Source organism: Salvelinus fontinalis, chromosome 24 (assembly GCF_029448725.1).
Source record: "Salvelinus fontinalis isolate EN_2023a chromosome 24, ASM2944872v1, whole genome shotgun sequence".
NCBI classification, from domain to species: Eukaryota; Metazoa; Chordata; class Actinopteri; order Salmoniformes; family Salmonidae; genus Salvelinus; species Salvelinus fontinalis.
Genome location: NC_074688.1, coordinates 29,453,728 through 29,475,933, shown reverse-complemented (window position 1 = coordinate 29,475,933; position 22,206 = coordinate 29,453,728). Strand labels below are relative to the sequence as shown.

General features: G+C 45.7%; 1 protein-coding gene across 2 annotated transcripts; it reads left to right on the top strand.

Moving 5' to 3' along the window:
• The first annotated feature begins 43 nt into the window (after positions 1 to 43).
• On the top strand, positions 44 to 15,347 carry LOC129822256 (spartin-like). 2 transcript variants are annotated; one of them, XM_055880383.1, is made up of 8 exons: positions 44 to 134; positions 6,359 to 7,179; positions 8,506 to 8,703; positions 10,326 to 10,473; positions 10,604 to 10,798; positions 11,098 to 11,256; positions 11,569 to 11,659; positions 12,847 to 15,347. In XM_055880383.1, exons 2-8 carry the CDS (start codon positions 6,361 to 6,363, stop codon positions 13,049 to 13,051), a joined length of 1,815 nt encoding a protein of 604 aa, XP_055736358.1. In that variant the 5' UTR covers positions 44 to 134; positions 6,359 to 6,360; the 3' UTR covers positions 13,052 to 15,347. The 2 variants fall into 2 exon arrangements, with proteins under 2 accessions (XP_055736358.1, XP_055736357.1); XM_055880382.1 differs by lacking the exon at positions 44 to 134 and adding an exon at positions 5,612 to 5,903.
• The last annotated feature ends 6,859 nt before the right edge of the window (positions 15,348 to 22,206 follow it).

Sequence of the window (22,206 nt, the reverse complement as noted above, 5' to 3'; positions counted from 1 at the left end):
AGATCGACCCACCGTTTCGTTTCTAAACTTGTTTACCCTCGCTCTCGTGAGCTCGAAATGACAACGCTAAAGTTGAAACGGAAAGACGCACCATAGAAAAGTTGACAACACCTAGCTAGCAAGCTAAGCTACCGGTAAGTTAATGTAACTAGTGTCTCACGTGTACGCTTGACCCAACTATATAAATCAATCAAGCAATGCAATGAATTTAGCTAGCTAAATAAAGTATCTGGTTTGGCGGTGCACAACAAGGCAAATGCTGTTAACCAATTAAAATGCTTTGATGTCTCTTCCGGTGTGTCTCAAACTCGGGTAGAGCAAACTCGGTTTCTTGGGATCTCCCTACCCTAAACTTAACCCTTACCGTAAACTTAACCCTTACCGTTTCCTTAACCATTTAAAATGTTAACTTCATTGGGAGGTAGGAGCCCAGATAGCAAGGACCCTTTCAGATCCTTCCATTTTTTGTGTTTCCAAGCTCTGTGATCTTTCCATACTTCCTTTTTTAATTGTTTTATTTAACCTTTATTCAACTAGGCAAGTCAGTTAAGAACAAATTATTATTTATAATGACGGCCTACCCCGGCCAAACCCTAACCCCAACGACGCTGGGCCAATTGTGCGCTACCCTATGGGACTCCCATTCACGGCCGATTGTGATACAGCCTGGAATCAAACCAGGGTCTGTAGTGACGCCTCTAGCACTGAGATGCAGTGCCTTCGACTACTGCGCCACTCGAGAGCCCCTTGCTTGCTTTATTCTTTCATCCCCCCCCCCCCCCCCCCCCCAATGTCTTTCCCTGTGTTACCTTCTCCACTCGCAAAACGTCTACAGGACACTGCACTTACACGGGCTTGCATGAAAGAACCCGTTTTTTTCCATCCTCTCTTTATGCACTGTAGCTGCATGTTTTTACTATGTCTGATGAGAGCTGTTGCTCTTCCCTGAGGTCTGAGGGTGAAAGAGATTTGCGTCTGTTCAAATCTGGCATTAGGACAAAATTTGATTCATAGTCACCGAATATATTTTAAGTATTTTAATTAAACTCAAACGATAAATGCAATTTTCGTATATACGGGTTCACTGGATCTCCGCGCAGGGTAGATCAGAGAACTGGGGAATGTACTCAAAATAGTAGTTTTATACTATGACAAGTTTATTCTCAACTTGTCCAGTTGGCCTATCATAGTAGAGGTTTAGCATGGTTCATACTCTTGCTCCTCCTTTGTGGGCCCCCAAACTTGTCCAAGCCCCTTGGCGTTTTCCTTCTCCACATCTGGTTGTTGGGTAGAGCAGCTCCATCTTGTGTCCCCCTCGACCATTCACTGAAACAGTTCCTAATATGGTATTGTCCAGTATTCTAAACTCCTGGTTGGTCTAGAGAGATGCACCCCTCCCCTCTCCAGACTGTCCACAGCTTTTATGGCCTGTGGTGGTCAGTTCTTACACACCTACCCCCCTCTGTATTGTGTGTGTGTGTGCAACAAAACATCATTCACCTTCAACCAATATGCTAACAGCCTATAGTGCATAAACATAAATCCTAACAAGGGAGAGAGAGAGAGGTCCAGACACTGACTGCCCTCCATCTGCAGACCTCATCACTCAGGCCCCTCGTCCCTCTGCCCCTCTCTATACTGCCACCTACTCTCAGGCCCTCTCGTCTTTATACAATGCCTTCAGAAAGTATTCAGACCTCTTGACTTTTTCCACATTTTGTTACGTTACAGGCTGATTCTAAAATAGATTAATAAAACAACAACTCAGCAATCTACACATAATGCCCCATAATGGCAAAACGAAAACAGCTTTTTAGGCATTTTTGCAAATAAAAAACATAAATACCTTATTTACATAAGTATTCAGACCCTTTGCTATGAGACTTGAAATTCTGCTCAGGTGCATCCTGTTTCCATTGATTATCCTTGAGATGATTTTACAATGTGATTAGAGTCCACCCGTGGTAAATTAATTGATTGGACATGATTTGGAAAGGCACAAACCTGTCTGTATAAGGTCCCACAGTTGACAATGCATGTCAGAACAAAAACCAAGCCATGAGGTTGAAGGAATTGTCCGTAGAGCTCAGAGACAGGATTGTGTCGAGGCAAAGATCTGGGGAATGGTACCAAAACATTTCTAGAGCATTGAAGGTCCCCAAGAACACAGTGGCCTCCATCATTCTTAAATGGAAGAAGTTTGGAACCACCAAGACTCTTCCTAGAGCTGGCCACCCGGCCAAACTGAGCAATCAGGGGAGAAGGGCCTTGGTCAGGGATGTGACCAACAACCCGATGGTCACTCTGACAGAGCTCTAGAGTTCCTCTGTGGAGATGGGAGAACTTTCCAGAAGGACAACCATCTCTGCAGCACTCCACCAATCAGGCCTTTATGGTAGAGTAGCCAGACGGAGGCAACTCCTCAGTAAAAGACCCATGACAGCCCGCTTGGAGTTTGCCAAAAGGCACCTAAAGACTCAACAAGAAACAAGATTCTCTGGTCTGATGAAACCAAGATTGAACTCTTTGGCCTGAATGCCAAGCGTCACGTCTAGAGGAAACCTGGCACCATCCTTACGGTGAAGCATGGTAGTGGCAGCAGAGACTAGGATACTAGTCAGGATCGAGGGAAAGATAAACAGAGCAAAGTACAGCAAGATCCTAGATGAAAACCTGCTCCAGAGCGCTCAGGACCTCAGACTGGGGGAATGGTTCACCTTCCAACAGGACAACGACCCTAAGCACACAGCCAAGACAATGCAGGAGTGGCTTCGGGACAAGTCTCTGAATGTCCTTGAGTGGCCCAGCCAGAGTCCGGATTTGAACCCGATTGAACATCTCTGGAGAGACCTGAAAATAGCTGTGCTGCGATACTCCCCATCCAACCTGACAGAGCTGGAGAGGATCTGCAGAGAAGAATGGGAGAAACTCCCCAAATACATGTGTGCCAAGCGTGTAGCGTCATACCCAAGAAGACTTGAGGCCGTAGACTTGCCAAAAGGTGCTAAGGTGCTTCAACAAAGTACTGAGTAAAGGGTCTGTCAACAGGTCTGAATACTTTCAGAAGGCATTGTAGATAGGCTACATTCTATTAGAGTTTTCTTGGTAGCCTATTGGTTTTCGTTGCTGTGAATGGAACTGTTCGTGTTGGAAACATGTTTATGGTAGGCTGGCATTGCTTAATTGATTATGTGGGTTGAATTTGATTCAGAGTAGGGTATTGTGCCATATCACAACTTCTTGCTGAACTCATGAGCGAGTGGGATGATTTCCATGTTTGAAGCGGGTCTGTATTGGCCTATTTATTTGACAAGACAGCTGTGCAGGGCTGCATCTCACTGTAGTAGGCTGTAGGCTGTTTTGGTTATTTGGATCCTCATTCGCCTTTTTGTTAACTGTTAATGTAACTAACCTAAATATAGATTGTCTCATGCCTTTATCGATCTGATATTTTGTTTAGTAGGCCTATTCCTTGGTACCGCTGTTTTGATCTGTTTGCATTCGTTAGCATTCGCAGTTGTGTCGGGATTCTAAGCCAAACTGCTATTCAGTATTTTTGTTTCCATGCATGGATAACTATGCTACTACTTTCTGCATTCAGTTTGCATTATTTTGGTAAGACAGCTGTGTGTAAGGCTGCATTCACTTAGGCTGTTTGTAATAGGTGAATTGCCCTATCTATCTTGCAGCCTATATTGAATACCAGAACAGCCTAGCTGTCCACTGTGCTGATATAGAGGCTACAGATTTCAAAAGCACTCAATGAACTCGGAGGCTCTGCATTTGAACTTTATGTTTATTGTGGTATGGCGTGATTATATATAAGTATAATTCAATATAATTCCAATGCAAGAACCCCCAACTGCCCCCTTAATCATTTTATCCTGGCGCCGGGTCTGGGCTATACCCTCGTCTATTGCCTGCACTAACCATGGAACTGTGTGATGATACAGCCAAGTAATAGGAAATAGGAAGCAGAAAGTTGGGTATCCTAGAATTAAGATATTCAAGAGTGACCATCCCTGTAAGTTAAAAGGCTGTACAATTTACATTTTGCATAATGGCACAGCATTTCATAAACTTTACTGTGGGAAATATGTTGATATGTTTCAGTTTGCAGCCATATGACTCTCATTTATATTTACAATTCTCTTATCCAAACAAATGACTCATTTACAAAGCTCTTATCAAGTTATAAATGACAGTAAATAGAGAATGGTGTTATTTCTAACGTAAAAATACAAAGTACTTGGAACCGCTAGGTTCGCTAGACCTTATTCATGTTTTCCTTGCACGTAAAGGTGGTGGAATTATGAGGGAATTAAGTAAAGGTCAGAATACAGCATATCTGTCGACACCCCTCAGCCACACCTTAATTTATTCCATCTCCACCCAAAATGAATAGCAGGTGAAAAGCTTGCTATTCTCATGCTTAAGTTTAAGGTCAGAATATGCATATAGACAAAAGTGCATAAAAAGGGAATTATGTTCCATTTATGCGCGCTTAACTCGGGTTGGAATTGGGCCCATGGTGAACAATAGTTTATAGCCTAGGCCAATATGCACAAAGATAATAATTCTGATAATTCTGGATCTTATTTTGACAGGTTGCACATCAAAATATAAATCATGCATTCCATGAATATGTTATATGAAATAGCTTACTTTTTGACTTATAAACTACCATATCAGTTGTCTTACTTAGCACTGGGGGGGGGGGGGGGGGGGGGGGGGGGGGGGGGGGGAGTCTAGAGCCCTGCCACTAATGTAAAGTAACTGTCAGAGTTCAACAGTAAATTGGCCCACATAGTAGACTAAAGGCATAGAAATTGTAAATGACTTGGTAACAGGAAATACAATTACTTACATGACAGAATAAAAAAGCCATTTTGGACTGACCATTGTAGACATTTTCAAATACATACAACTTGAAAGTTTTATATCACCAAATTTCGACCTGAAATCTTTTGGACATCAGAGCAATGTTGAGGGAATCCTATCTGAGTCAGAAAATGATACTCATATGATAGGTAAGATATACAAAACCTTGCAGAAAGCCTATCCAATTGACAATCTCTTAGAAAAAAGAAACTATTGAAACCAAGAACTGAGATTGGCACAAGATGGAGAGTTGGAACCTAAATTACAGTTAACAAAAATGTAAGCTTAATCCAGTATAAACTAATGTATATAATTTATTATACAAGAGACAAAATTCTATTTTTTTACAGTTGTGTCTTAGGTGTAAAACTAACACTTGACTCAATAATTCATGCATAGCCGCTAGAAGGAAGGGTGCTGAGGGTGCTGCAGCATCTCATGATAAATAACAATTAAAGAATACATGTTTAATGTCAAATGTAGAATTTTAAAAAACTCACTAAATTAGTGCACTAGGCCTTTATTACTCCTGTATGAGCAGAGAAAAATACTTGTTTTTTTTCTGGGGGCACTCCTTCCCGCAGCTATGCCCCCATCAGATTCTCTTTGCTCTCACTTTGTCAGGCTGGGGCAAAGTGGAAAACTCTGTAGCCCTTCTGTCACAGAAGAGCAACAGCGCCCCCCCCCCCCCCCCCCCCCCCCCCTCTCATCAATCTTATCGTGACTTACTTTATGACTTTGGACTGTTTGTCTCTTATACTTCGCCGTAGAAAAGACGTGTAAACACAGAAGATTGCAAAACTGTTCCAGAATTCCACCAGTTCAACTCTTTGAGGGTCGGGAATCTCGTTTTCGCTACATTGTCTTTTGTTGATTAGCCAAACATGGTTGTTGGAGGCGCATGACACAGAGCCTTCCCTTGATAGAAAAGCTTGAAATCTAGCTCAGACTGCTAAAAAGACAGACGTCAGACGTTGATCACCTCATTCACTTGACAGGAGCTTCTCGTCTAACGTTAGCGGGTAATGATTTATCAGATTAGATGGCTTTTGATTGACAAAATGTCTCAAGTTTCTGTTTGTTTTCATGATAGCTAGCTAGCTACCGACACCCCAAGGGTAAAGTACACACAACTAGCTAACTAATTGGCTTGCTTGCTATCCAAACAGATGATTTAGATGTTATTACCTGATAACTAATAAAATACTCTTGTTACAAACCTAGCTAGCTAGTTACAGTAATGGTTGCCTTTGACTGCCAGCCACCTTATGCAAAATTAATGTAAAGAGCTATGCTAGCTAAATAGTTGAGATTCTCAACTGTTGCTTCCTTGAATTTAGTTATTTAGCTAGCTATTGGTAATTCATTCGTATCATTTAACCTTTGCCAGTTAGATTGCTACTTGTGGTGTTAACAGATCCTTGTAGAGATATCTCATCAGATGGATGTATTATCTTGTCTTGTCTTGTCTTTGCAGGCATGGAGGAAGCCAATCAAAATGCCTTTGACAGAGCGAGGCTGCAGGTGATCAAAGATGGCTATGAGAAGGCCTTTGAGTGCATCAACAGAGGCCTGACAGAGGATGAAGCTGGCCACAAGGCCCAGGCCCTGGCCCAGTACACACAGGGTCGCCAGCACCTCCTCAGGGCCATCAGCGTGCCCTCACAGGGGGACGAGTGTTTTGGCAGCTCCTGGGAGTCAGCCCGCCAGATGCAGCTCAAGATGCAGGAGACTCTGAACAACATCACCACTCGATTGGCGGCCCTAGAGACCAGCCCAGACCCTGAGTTCCCACCACCTCTACATGCCTCTATTGGAGTCCCAGGGACAGCCTCTAACTCAAACCTCTACCCCAAACTGGAGAAGGAGAAACCAGAGCGGCCTTCTCCACCCAAGCTGCTGATGACTAACCGCCAGGGTGGAGCTGTGGGCGGCAGTGTGTTTCCCTCCTTGCCTCTTTCTCCCACTAGACAGTCTGTGGTGCCTGGCGAGCTGCCCCCAGCCTACTCTTCCCAAGCGGCTGACGGCCACCTGACTATCTCCTACGGGACAGAGTCTGGAGAAATGTCGCTGATGGGAGAGGAGTTCTACAGCCACATGTCCCCCTCTCACCCCTCTCCTCAGAGCCTGGGGGAGGATGGAGAGGAACTCTTCTTCCTGCCTCACGGGGTGCAGATATTCTTTGTCACACCTGACGGCCAGGTCAGCGCTCCCTCCTACCCAGGGTACCTGCGGATGGTCAAGTTCACCAGCCAGCAGTCAGAGAGTGTGCCCAACCGGCCCCCAGCCTTCCTGCAGGTAAGAGGGATGTGGGGGGATGGGGTGATGAATTCTAGTCACTGTCTACTGTGGGTGTTGCCATTTACAGTGCCCTTAATATAGCGTCAACACTTATTGTATCTCAGCATTTCAGTGTATGATGAAATCACAGGGTTCTTGGTATCTGTTTCTTTGATCTCTCTCTGTATCCGTTGTGCACTTTAACACGATTTCATCATGAGTGATTTGCTCTGCCTCTGCTCATAAACTCCCTGTCATACAGAGGTGTTTGTGTGTGTGTGGTTGGTGTTTAAAATAGGGTTGGGCTCGTGTATATGTGGGATAGGCTATCTAATGATCTGTGTCCTACATCATGTGATTAGTGACTCAGTGGCCCTAATCCCAGGCAGGAGTTCTCTATGATGTCATGATGGGAAACCCCAGTGGCCACTTTGTCAGGTTTACAGATACCTGTGTCACAACTACTTACAGCAAAGAGACAGACAGGGTGTTGAATCTTCCCTGTGTTTTCCTGTATGTAGGAATGTAGGCCTAGTTGAGACAGCTTATAGGTGGATGGGTTCCCTCTTTGGTTTCCCCGTCCCTGTGGTGTCATGACAAGATAACCTCTGGCTCTATGCTGCTGCTGTCTGTCTGCTGCCTGCCACATGGACAGAATATTACACCAGCACCGCTAGTCTTTGAACAGAGCCGGAGATAGATAACACAATCACACACACACACACACCACGCTGTGTGTCTGCAGTGAGTAGGACAGTGGAGATGGTTGTCCCCTCCTCAGTAATACTGTCCCCATGCTTTCCACACCCCAGCACTGGACCGGCTCAGACTAAAGGACTAATGTGACTGAATGGCCCGTTGATGCACTGTAGAATTAAATGACAGAACGTTTATGTCAGACCGTAGTATTTAGCACACATGCACCTGAAGTGTGTAAACATGTACTGAGACTGGTGATAAGATAAGGAAATGGAAATAATACAACTCTAATGTTTCACCAAGGCCTGAATGTAATCAACAGCTGTATGGCTATGTGGGACTGTCAGAGATAGTAACAGCCCACTTGATGTGTTTGTCTTCACAGTGAGTTAACAGTACTGTACCATGGAGTTGGGGTGGGTTGGGGTCGACTTGTCATTGTGGAATATCCCAGTAAGCCTGGTCTGGGGGGGGTTAGGTTAGTCGTTCCGTATAAACTCCCTGTACTGTCTTGTGATTGGCTGTACTGTTGATGTGTTCCAGGTGTGTGATGGGTTATACTGTTCATGTATTCCAGGTGTGTGATTGGCTGTACTGTTGATGTGTTCCAGGTGTGTGATGGGTTATACTGTTCATGTATTCCAGGTGTGTGATTGGCTGTACCCTCTGATGGCCACTGACTCCCCCGTCCTGCTGTGTAACACAGGGGTGTTCATGTTCCCGGACATGATGGCGTCCGCCCCGGGGTCCTACGTGGGCGTTGTGCTGTCCTCTGAACTGCCTATAGAAGACAGACAGCTGTTCCAGGACCTGCTGTCCCAGATGACAGACCTCAGGGTGCAGGTGAGCAGCGGCTGTGTCTCAAATGGTGCTCTATTTCCTATATAGTGCACTACATTTCACCATGGCCCATAGGGTCCTGCTCTCTGACTGGCCCATATGAAGGTGTCTGGTGGTCCAAGTAATAGAATAATAGTAATAGAATTATAAATGTGTCTCTCTGCCTGATGCATTTTTGCTGATTTCAGGTGTATTTGAGTCATTGTCACACCACACCATGACAAGTGTCCTTTTGCAGAAGGTTATGGACCCTGGATGGAAAGAATGACAGGGTTGCCTACATCCATTCTAAATCAGCAGTTCAGAAACAGCGACAGTTTGACGTCATTCCCAAGCGTTGTTCTGTGTTTTCTTATTTCCCAGCCAATGATCCCAGTGGAATGTAAGATTCAAATTAGGGATTTATCCCAAAATGGAATCCGATTTTCTGCATAGTGCCCTACCTTTGAACAGAGCCTGGTCAAAATAGTGGACAGCATACGGAATAGTGTTCCATTTCGGACAGCCTAGATTTAATGCAGTAGTAGATTAACATGAGCTATTCTGCTCTCTCTAGCCTCAATAACCATTCAGTCTGATTGGTCAATATTTGATTGGTCCATATTTCTGATGTTACTAATGATGTAAATGCTGCTCTATTCTGGTGTGAAAATGACTGCTTGCTGCTATAAGGCGCTCTACTTCATCTGTGGGTCTTGGGCCTTCTCAACGTCTAGGGCAGATACTGTGGGTCGAGGGAAGAAATGTCGATGCGTCCCAAATGGAACCCTATTCCCTACATAGTATACTACTTTTAACCAGAGCTCTATGGGACCTGGTCCCAAGTAGTGCACGATGTAGGAAATTGGGTGCCATTTGGGATACATACACTAAAGGCTCTACTGCACTGCTTGCTCCCTGAATACGCCTGGCCTCAGCAGTTAGGGAATTTAGAACGTCAGGCAGATGAAGAGCATTAATGTGTGCTAATGCTCTTATCTGGCTAGAACACAACACAGCCTCAGTAGTCACTACAGTAATGGAGTCAGATGGGGGTTCTGTCTCCGAGCAACAGTATTCAGCCAGGTTTTAACTGAGGGCATGTTGTTGATAAACTACCTCTCACATGGACAGCTGTTTCTGGGATGGAATGCAATAAACAAGTAGGCTTTTCATGATCACATATGGAATATATGTACATTTAGGAGGTTGTGTCTTGTTGAGAATAGCAATGATGGTGTTAGAACAATGCCCCTCTGTCTGTTTTCCTCAAGCAAGGAGACTTCTGAAATGTGTCTGGTGACCATTTCTTTGTTTAGAGAAGAATGAGACGTTGTGATCAGGATGGGGATAGAGGGAGAAGAGGCACCCTAGGGTAGCAGGAGGCTACTGCTAGGAGGTTATTATGATGTGACTAGGAGAGTTAGGGTAAGGTACTTGAAGTTACCAGGAGGGTACCATGAGGCAGGGTCTGCTAGGCTCCAGCTAGGCTATCCAGTCTTGTATTCGTTGTAAGAGGACCATGACAACGAAGCATAGTTAATCAAACTTCAATGTTCTTCTGCCAATGCTGTACATGTACACCACCAGGTGTCATAAAACCGCTGTTTCAAAGCACCATATTAATACATGTCCTGCTGCTGCAGGCTCCAAATGAGGCAGCAGACAGCATCAACCTGAGCCAGAAGGTGTCCATCGCTCCCCTCGAGGAAGAGGAGGCCCCAGCAGCAGAGGAGGAGGATGAGAAGAACCTGCCAGAGTGGAGCGAGAAAGTGGCCAGCGGCATCCTCACAGGTCAGACCAAGGGCCCTAACCCCAACAACGCTAACCTTAACCAATGGCATCCTAACCCGAGGCTGTAGGGGTTAAGGTTAGGGAATGTATGCTGTGTTTCACTCACACCTACTGTATTTTTTCCATCCAGGGGCATCGTGGCTGAGCTGGGGCCTGGTGAAGGGGGCTGAGTTCACTGGCATAGCCATCCAGAAGGGCGCGTCCAAACTGCGGGAGCACATCACCCCCGAGGACAAGCCAGCCCACGTCAGCCCCTCTGTCTCCAAGGGATTGCATGTAGCCAAACAGGCCACCGGGGGCGCTGTCCGCGTCAGCCAGTTCCTTGGTGAGAAGCAGCTGAGTGTCTGATTAGTTCTGGTGTTGGAAGGAGTTGACTGTCTGGTTGGTTGTGGTGTTGGAAGGAGTTGACTGTGGATGGGTGTGTTAGTAGTGGATGATTTGTATGGTGGTGTGTGTTGTGTTATGACGGATGTGTGTTGTGTTATGACTGGTTGTGTTATGATGGGATTTGTTTTGTGCTATGATGGGGGGTATGTGTGTGTGTGTAGTGGACTGTGTGTGTGTGGTGGTGTGTATTATGTTATGACGGGGTGCGTGTTGTGTTATGACGGGGTGTGTTTGTAGTGGACGGTGTGTGTATGGTGGCAGGGTGTGTGGGTAGAGAGATAGCTCCCCACGTGAAGAAACATGGAGGCAAGTTGGTTCCGGAGTCCATGAAGAAAGACAAAGATGGACGATCTAACATTGATGGAGCCATGGTGGTGGCTGCCAGCGGAGTTCAAGGTACACGTGGTCACTGTTGTGGTTGTTATAGTCACTAGACTACTCATTGTATAGGACAAGACAGAACAACACGTACGTTGGCCGTGCGCAGATCACCTGCTGGGTGTCAACGAACAGTGGAGATTCAGGGGGAATGAATAGATAATGGCGGCCGATGTTTTATGGCCAGAGGCTATAGGACGGCCATCCGCTACTCATGGCCGTGGTTCGTATTTGTCTGTCTTGTCCTTAAGGATGGTTCACATGGATGATGTGCCCCCTATTCTACCAAGTGTCTAGTCATTGTTGTGGTTCCTGTGTTTCTACCTGAAGGCTTCGCTACCATGTGGACTGGCTTGGAAGTAGCAGCAAAGAACATCACTGTCTCCGTTGCCTCAGAAACCGTCAACACTGTCAAGCATAAGTAAGTTTTTCTCTGTACATTTCAACCAACATGTGTTGTCTGTGCTCTTCTCATTCAACATGGCTACGTCTCAAATGGCACTCGATGAGCCTATGGGTCCTGGTCAAAAGTAGTGCACTAAATAGGGAATGGGGTGCCATTTGAGACGCAGCCATGTCAAAATAAGCCATGTCAAAATAAGTAAAGATGTTGTATTGTCACATACACCGGATAGGTGAAGTGAAATGTGTTATTTTAAAAGGTCAGACATAGTAGTGCAGTGCTCATGGAGTAAATTAGGGTTAAATGCCTTGTTCAAGGGCACATGGACATATTTTTCACCTTGTCTGCTTGGGTAATCGAACCAGGGACCTTTCGGTTACTGGCCCAACGCTATAACCGCTAGGCTACCAGCCGAATGTGTTCTGTGCTCAGCTCATTCACCATGTCTGATTGGCAGTACTACTTGCTTAACTTTACATTTGCTCCTGTCCACCCAGCTCGGATGTGTATGTCTGTTCTTTGCTTTCTGGACCAGGTTTTGCTAGACCAGGTTTTTGCAGTGTATCTTGCGAACACTCACTTGTGTTTTATAAGCAAAAACAAGCAAGCACTTACTGTACATTTCCCTCTTCCACTTATTTTTCAGATTTAGGGGTCTACAAAACATCTTAGACCCTCCTAATGACAAGAAGACATGTATTTAAAGCCAGCCTTTAATGAACCCTCCTTAATAACGAGAAGCATGGTCAAGGCTTAGCCTCTATTTCTAGGTGGTCTGAATGTAAAGCTGCTAGATTCACCTCTACTCTCTAAACAGGCTACTCTTCTATCCTACTGGGCTATGCACCTGTAATTCAACATGTGGCTGACACTGATTCCTCTGGTTTCTAACTAACCAACTCTTTTTCCTGACTTCATTGAAAACAATATAACTATTCCTAATACATAATAAATAGTATGAATTGATGCACTTATTGAATTTGTGTATTATCTGTAGAAATAAGTGCAGTCACCAGCCCCACAATATAATCAGTTGTATATTTATGAATAGTCAGACAACTTGAATAATTCTGTTGAAATCATGCTCTGCATGGGTGCTGGCTTTAATCCTAGTTGCATGTTGTTGCTGTCCTTGCTGTTCCCTGTAATTGCCCTCCTTCCTCCAGCCCTCCCCCTCTCAACAGTTGGTTGTGTGTGATTATAAGGTATGGGGCGGCAGCCGGCCAGGCCACAGACCATGCTGTGAACTCAGCCATTAACATGGGCGTCACCGCCTTCAACATTGACAACCTGGGCATTAAAGCTGCGGTGAAGAAGACTGGCAAACAGACGGCCGTGGCCATCCTGGAGGACTACCAGCTACGGGACCCTAATACTAACCAGAAACAAGTAGAGAAACGGGACAAATAGGCTCCATCCGGGAACAAGTCTACGTCCCAAGTGGCACCCTATTCCATATTGTCACTACTTTTGACCAGACAAAATATAGAGAATAGGGTGCAATTTGGGACAGTCAACCCCTAACCCATGACACTTACCATAGCCCTTACCCACAGAGCACTGGTGTAGATATAAGAGGACTGGATAGGTGTGAGCAAAATGTCAACTTCTACCTGCTTAGTCTGTCATAGGGAAAGGCTGAGGTACTACCATATTGATTAAACATATCCTATTCTTTCAGATCTACCCAAGTGCCTAGAGAGTAGAGGATAGGTTTGCTTCCAAAATGGCACCCTATTCCCGATTTATAGTGCACTACAAAGGGAATTATGTGCCATTTGGGACGCACACCATGTCCTCTTCCTCTTTCCTTTTGAGCTTTAATTAAAACATGATTTGTATTCTTCTATAAAGACATCTATCTATACATAAATGCTTTAGTTGACTAATAGCCTCTAGAAATGTTACTAGGGTTTGATACAACTGTTTTTTTTTTTTTTTTTTTTTTTTTTTTTACCTTTATTTAACTAGGCAAGTCAGTTAAGAACAAATTCTTATTTTCAATGACGGCCTAGGAACAGTGGGTTAACTGCCTGTTCAGGGGCAGAACGACAGATTTGTACCTTGTCAGCTCGGGGATTTGAACTTGCAACCTTCCGGTTACCTTACTAGTCCAACACTCTAACCACTAGGCTACGCTGCCGCCCCATTAAAGTGTTAAGCACTTTAATCTTCATAATGAATGGTATAATGACATTATAATAATGTCAAATATTATAATAACTAAGATGGACGTTGTATGTAGGTAGGCTGATGTATAATCGCTCAGTTATTTGTGTTCAATGTTGGTGAGAAGAGGACACCGGAATTTAAAAAGTCACGTAGGTGATATAAATATAAACTGAAAGCAGGATTCTTGTTTAAATTTCAGATGGAACTGTTTGTTTCAAGACTACTGCTGTTGACCTATTGTAGTAACAGTTATATTACTGCAGTAGTACTGTAGTAACACTGTCCACAGTTCAATGTATCTGGAAGTAAAGGTGTAACTGAGGTAGAGTTGCACAATTCTGCTGACTGTCCCAAAATCCCCAGCTTTTCCAGAAATTCGGGTTGGAGGAATCTGGATGTTCTGCTTATCCCCACCTAGTCTCTTTCCCCACCCGTAACCCGAGGTCAGTATTGGGTTCTGGGTTTCAAGATTAATTCACTCCTGATTCCTGGAAGTTCCAACCAGGATTTCTGGAAAACCTGGGAATTTTGCAAAAGTTGCTAGAAATGTGCAACCCTTATCTGAAAGTCAAGGTGTATGGGGGGGAAGAAACCCAGCAGCATGCTGACTATAAGAATACATGTTTGGGTTCATTTAATCAATGAAATAATGTTAATGTGTGAAACAAGACGAAACCCAAGCATGCACAGGAATAGTTAAATAGCTGTTGAGGGTACTATATAAGATGGAACATGGGTCTCTAAGGTATACTCTTGTCATGACTTTGTAATGCAGAGGAAAGAGTCAATCCAAATGTAGAAGCAGTGGAGGGTTGAACTGGTTTTAGAATGGTCCATGGTTTGCTTAGTATGCCTTAATAACCAGTTACTATAGGCTGTATGCTACTGTAACCATAGGCCAATACTGCCACCTTACAGTAGTGTGGGCTTGCTATCTGTATCGTCCTGTGGTCCATTTCATTATCTTTGAGAAGCTATAACCTATCCTTTCAACTTGGTATCTGATTATTACTTTTTAAAGCTGTGATATTAATTTTCTATGAAAGGACAAACATTTTTTTTTTTTTTCATGTGATGTAAAGATAATTATATTAAATTCCATAACATTTGGACAATTGTTTTTAACTATGACATCTGAAACAAATAATTATGGAAAAATTACAGATATAAATACATTAACAGTTTCTGCACAATTTGAGTGTGTGTTTATGATTAGTGTTGCCGTATATGTGTTATGTTGTCAACATACTGTATTTAACTTGTAATGCTGTCTACCATTCATTATTTACCTTGGGCTGATGTTTATTCAATGGGAATTGTCTTTAGTAATATATCTGTGTTAAGTGAAGGCAGACTGTCTTTTTGTGTGAACTTGAAATCTCATGCAGACATTAAATACACATCAGCATTCTCACAAAGTGGTTGTGATTCTCCAAATAATGACTCTGTGCTTCTGTGGCCCTATGTGAACAAATAGTCACATGGCCTGATGATTAACCAAATATCTGATATGTAATAAAAAGCTATACAAGAATGTGTTGTATATCATCAGTTTGGATAGAACATGTCATCTGTCTGTCTGGGCATTTCTACTTCAGAATAGACCTGACTTAGTCTGGGTACCAGTCTCTATAACAATCCTCTCCTACTCTCTGTCTTGACAAATGACACGGAATGCAAGGAGTGGCATGTAATAGCTGAACAGACTGGCAACCAGGCCGGACTCGGCTATCGCATTAGATTAAATATGGGCCAAAGGTATTTGGCTTAAGCATAATATATCATTTTCAGAATTGCATTTGTGTTTACCTAGCATAAAGGAGAATTTTCATGCAGATGCCACTCAAATGACCTGGAAATCAAGTTAGTGAAATAGCAGAATTTTCAAGCATTTTGCAGCACGTTTTCCAAGTGATTTATCCTGAATCCAAAGGAGCTCATTCACATTTGAATTAGTTGAATCACATTCAATCAAAATGTACTTTTTATTATTTATGCATAATGGTGATGATTAGGCTACTATTATTATTATTAGGCTGTATTACTCCTCAATCACATAATGTCATATCACTGTATTAGAATTGTTTGAGGTTCAAGCCCTACCTCTATATTATGTTCACGATTTACATATTTGAGTTGCGTGTTTTATAAATTTGTAATCAAGACAGAGATGGCTAGCTACAGTGAGTTGGAGCGCTGAAAGGTACCCTGTATCTTTCAGGTTCTCAATAAAGAGCAGAGTGAATTTCCTTCTGCTCAAAATTAAACTATAGGCTACACGTCACACACCAGTGGTCCACCACTTATGACTGAAAAGGTTGAGAGTGTCCATAGATGCTATAATCTCATATTTGAGTTTAACACCGAATCAAACAAGTCAAAATTCATTCTTGAAATGAGACTGCGTTGGATATGATTTTTGTTCACAGAATTTAAAGGCCCAGTGCAGTCAAAAACTGGATTTTCCTTTGTTTTATATATATCTCCACAGGGTTGGAATAATAATGTGAAATTGTGAAAATTATTACAATAATGCCCTTTTATTGTAAGAGCTGTTTGAAAAGACTACCTGAAATTTCAGCCTGTTTTGGTGGGATGGAGTTTCGGCCTGCCTGGCAGGCATCCTTTTTATCCATACCAACCTTGGCGCAAAACTACGCCCACGAGTAACCTATATACCCAGCCATTACAGAAAGGAAGACGAAGAGAGAGGCCCAACTCGGTGAAAAATCTCTGTCAGCTCTCTGTTTTGAGACATCTTAATCCATGTCTTGAGACATCTTAAGGCTTATAAATGAAGATGTCTTGAGATGATGACTCGTTTAAGACAGTCTATGAACACCTCTGAAATACAATGTCTTAAAACGTCTCGAGACATTTTATAATTTATTGTTGTTTTCATGTTTTATTAGTTATTAATCCTTAAGAGTCTAGTGACCCACCCGTGCGTCAATCAAAATTGAATGGGCTGCGTCTCAATCCCCACATTCGCCTATGTCGGCCTTCCGCATCTGCGGTGGAAGGTGACCGAGCTACAGGTGTGTTTGTCAGACCATGAGACATCCCAAAAATTCTCACGAAACCATCTGTACCGTCCGAACAGTTTGGCCTACAAAAAGTTTGGCCTGTGACCACTCTATTGAAAGATGAGACTCTTAGGAACACGAGGATGTTCTCTGTTTTTCTCTACGTCCCCCACAAGTGACATGGGACTCGTCTGAAGGTAACCCATACAAATGAATTGAAGTATGGAGATGGTTTTGTGCCAACAAAAATAAGGGATTAAATATGGGTCTCCCAAAAATATATATATAGTATATTTCCTAAGCTTTCTTATATGTCCTAGATATAGGACTGACACGTCAAAACCGTATTCCTCCAGCATTAGTTCACATTTCAGCTCTCTGTCTCCATACACCATTAGCCCCTGAGTTAGACATTACATCTCTCTGTCTCCCTACACCTCTACCCCCTGAGTTAGACATTACATATCTCTGTCTCCCTACACCACTACCCCCTGAGTTAGACATTACATCTCTCTGTCTCCCTACACCTCTACCCCCTGAGTTAGACATTACAGCTCTCTGTCTCCCTACACCACTACCCCCTGAGTTAGACATTACATCTCTCTGTCTCCCTACACCACTACCCCCTGAGTTAGACATTACATCTCTCTGTCACCCTACACCACTACCCCCTGAGTTAGACATTACATCTCTCTGTCTCCCTACACCACTACCCCCTGAGTTAGACATTACATCTCTCTGTCTCCCTACACCACTACCCCCTGAGTTAGACATTACAGCTCTCTGTCTCCCTACACCACTACCCCCTGAGTTAGACATTACAGCTCTCTGTCTCCCTACACCACTACCCCCTGAGTTAGACATTACATCTCTCTGTCACCCTACACCACTACCCCCTGAGTTAGACATTACATCTCTCTTTCTCCCTACACCACTACCCCCTGAGTTAGACATTACATCTCTCTGTCTCCCTACACCACTACCCCCTGAGTTAGACATTCCAGCTCTCTGTCTCCCTACACCACTACCCCCCGAGTTAGACATTACATCTCTCTGTCTCCCTACACCACTACCCCCTGAGTTAGACATTCCAGCTCTCTGTCTCCCTACACCACTACCCCCCGAGTTAGACATTACAGCTTTCTGTCGCCCTACACCACTACCTCCAGAGTTAGACATTACAGCTCTCTGTCTCCCTACACCATTACCTACTGAGTTAGACAACATTACAGCTCTCTGTCTCCCTACACCACTACCTCCAGTGTTAGACATTACAGCTCTCTGTCTCCCTACACCACTACCCCCTGAGTTAGACATTACAGCTCTCTGTCTCCCTACACCATTACCTACTGAGTTAGACAACATTACATCTCTCTTTCTCCCTACACCTCTACCCCCTGAGTTAGACATTACAGCTCTCTGTCTCCCTACACCACTACCCCCTGAGTTAGACATTACATCTCTCTGTCTCCCTACACCACTACCCCCTGAGTTAGACATTACATCTCTCTGTCACCCTACACCACTACCCCCTGAGTTAGACATTACATCTCTCTGTCTCCCTACACCACTACCCCCTGAGTTAGACATTACAGCTCTCTGTCTCCCTACACCACTACCCCCTGAGTTAGACATTACAGCTCTCTGTCTCCCTACACCACTACCCCCTGAGTTAGACATTACATCTCTCTGTCACCCTACACCACTACCCCCTGAGTTAGACATTAAATCTCTCTTTCTCCCTACACCACTACCCCCTGAGTTAGACATTACATCTCTCTGTCTCCCTACACCACTACCCCCTGAGTTAGACATTCCAGCTCTCTGTCTCCCTACACCACTACCCCCCGAGTTAGACATTACAGCTTTCTGTCGCCCTACACCACTACCTCCAGAGTTAGACATTACAGCTCTCTGTCTCCCTACACCATTACCTACTGAGTTAGACAACATTACATCTCTCTGTCTCCCTACACCATTACCTACTGAGTTAGACAATATTACAGCTCTCTGTCTCCCTACACCACTACCCCCTGAATTAGACAACATTACAGCTCTCTGTCTCCCTACACCACTACCCCCTGAATTAGACAACATTACAGCTCTCTGTCTCCCTACACCACTACCTCCAGAGTTAGACATTACAGCTCTCTGTCTCCCTACACCACTACCTCCAGTTAGACATTACAGCTCTCTGTCTCCCTACACCATTACCTACTGAGTTAGACAACATTACATCTCTCTGTCTCCCTACACCATTACCTACTGAGTTAGACAACATTACATCTCTCTGTCTCCCTACACCATTACCTACTGAGTTAGACAATATTACAGCTCTCTGTCTCCCTACACCACTACCCCCTGAATTAGACAACATTACAGCTCTCTGTCTCCCTACACCACTACCTCCAGAGTTAGACATTACAGCTCTCTGTCTCCCTACACCATTACCTACTGAGTTAGACAACATTACATCTCTCTGTCTCCCTACACCATTACCTACTGAGTTAGACAACATTACAGCTCTCTGTCTCCCTACACCACTACCTCCAGAGTTAGACATTACAGCTCTCTGTCTCCCTACACCATTACCTACTGAGTTAGACAACATTACATCTCTCTGTCTCCCTACACCATTACCTACTGAGTTAGACAACATTACAGCTCTCTGTCTTCCTACACAACTACCCCCCGGGTTGGACAACATTACAGCTCTCTGTCTCCCTACACAACTACCCCCGGTTTGGACAACATTACAGCTCTCTGTCTCCCTACACAACTACCCCCCGGGTTGGACAACATTACAGCTCTCTGTCTCCCTAAACCATTCCTGAGTTAGACAACCATCAGGTCACCACTGTATTTTTCATCTGTCTGCCCAATCATCAATAATTGTCACGATCGTGTGGAGGATTGACGGACCAAAACGCAGCATTTGGAAAATACGCCATCTCTTTTATTGATGACGAAGGCAAAACGAAACAAAACCACTTACACACTAAACAAAACAATAAACGATCGTGAAGCTAATCAAACGTAGTGCACACACAGGCTACAAACGTATAACATAGACAACGCTAGACACATGCACTCAACACAATCCCATACACTACACCCAACACCCCCTTTACCATATAATCACCCAAAACCAACAAAACACAAACATTCCCCATGTCACACCCTGACCTAACTAAAATAATAAAGAAAAACAAAGAATACTAAGGCCAGGGCGTGACATAACCCCCCCCCTTAAGGTGCGAACTCCGAGCGCACCAGCACACAGTCTAGGGGAGGGTCTGGGTGGGCTTCCTTCCACGGTGGCGGCTCCGGCACTGGTCGTGGTCCCCACCCCACCACAGTCACTAACCGCCTCCGTAGCTTCCTCCAAATGACCCCCCTCCACATTAACCCCACTGAATTAAGGGGCAGTTCCGGACTAAGGGGCAGCTCCGGACTAAGGGGCAGCTCCGGAATAAGGGGCAGCTCCGGACTAAGGGGCAGCTCCGGACTAAGGGGCAGTACCAGGATAAGGGAGAGCACCAGGATAAGGGGCAGCACCAGGATAAGGGGCAGCTCCGGACAGAGAGACAGCTCTGGACTGAGGGGCAGTTCTGGGTATATAGCCGTTTCTGGCTGAAGGGCAGCTCATGGCTGACTGACGAATCTGGACGCTCATGGCAGGCTGACGGCTCTCGACGCTCATGGCAGGCTGACGGCTCTCGACGCTCATGGCTGGCTGACGGCTCTCGACGCTCATGGCTGGCTGACGGCTCTCGACGCTCATGGCTGGCTGACGGCTCTCGACGCTCATGGCTGGCTGACGGCTCTCGACGCTCATGGCTGGCTGACGGCTCTCGACGCTCATGGCTGGCTGACGGCTCTCGACGCTCATGGCTGGCTGACGGCTCTGGACGCTCATGGCTGGCTGACGGCTCTCGACGCTCATGGCAGGCTGGCGGCTCTCGACGCTCATGGCAGGCTGGCGGCTCTCGACGCTCATGGCTCGCTGGCGGCTCTGGCAGATCCTGTCTGGTTGGCGGCTCTGGCAGATCCTGTCTGGTTGGCGGCTCTGGCAGATCCTGTCTGGTTGGCGGCTCTGGCAGTTCCTGTCTGGTTGGCGGCTCTGGCAGGTCCTGTCTGGTTGGCGGCTCTGGCGGATCCTGTCTGGTTGGCGGCTCTGGCGGATCCTGTCTGGTTGGCGGCTCTGGCGGATCCTGTCTGGTTGGCGGCTCTGGCGGATCCTGTCTGGTTGGCGGCTCTGGCGGATCCTGTCTGGTTGGCGGCTCTGGCGGATCCTGTCTGGTTGGCGGCTCCTGTTTGGCGGGCGGCTCTACCGGCTCCTGTCTGGCGGACGGCTCTAGCGGCTCCTGTCTGGCGGACAGCTCTGTAGGCTTATGGCAGACGGGCGGCTTTGCAGGCTCATGGCAGACGGGCGGCTTTGCAGGCTCATGGCAGATGGATGGCTCAGACGGCGCTGGGGAGACGGATGGCTCAGATGGCGCTGGGGAGACGGATGGCTCAGATGGCGCTGGGGAGACGGATGGCTCTGGCCGGATAAGGCGCACTGTAGACCTGGTGCGTGGTGCCGGAACTGGAGGCACCGGGCTAAGGACACGCACCTTCATGCTAGTGCGGGGAGCAGGGACAGGGCACACTGGACTCTCAAAGCCCACTCTATACCTGGTGCGTGGTACCGGCACTGGTGGCACCGGGCTGAGGGCAAGCACATCAGGATTAGTAGGAGGAGAAGAAACAGTGTGTACAGGGCTCTGGAGACGCACAGGTGGCTTAGTGCGTGGTACCGGAACTGGTGGTACCGGGCTGGGGACACGCATCTCAGGGCTAGTGCGGGGAGCAGCAACAGGACGCACAGGACTCTGGGTACACACAGGAGGCTTGGTGCGTGATTTAGGCACTGGTGGTAAAGGGCTGGAGACACGCACCATAGGGCTAGTGCGTGGAGGAGGCACTGGTTGTACTGGGCTGGGGACTGTCACAGGAGAGTTAGTACATGGGGCTAATATAGGAGGTGCAGGACTAGGGAGGCGTACAGGAGGCCTGGTTCGTGGGACTGTCATTCCCAGACGGTTAGCACGCACATCAGGACGAGCATGGAGAGCTGACTCAGGTAACCTCACATCCCGCACACGCTCTGTCGGGTGGATGTTGTGCCTCACGCACCAACACAGCAGCTCCCTCATTTCACTCTCTTCCAACCTCCCCAATAAATCCTTAACAGTCTCTGCATCATTCCCATTGCTCACCTCCAATATCAGCCCGACTGGCTCAGGTTCCCTCTTAGAGTCCTCACGGGTAGCACGGGAAGTTGACGCAGTTCTCCCATCTGGACTCGCCACACTCCCCATG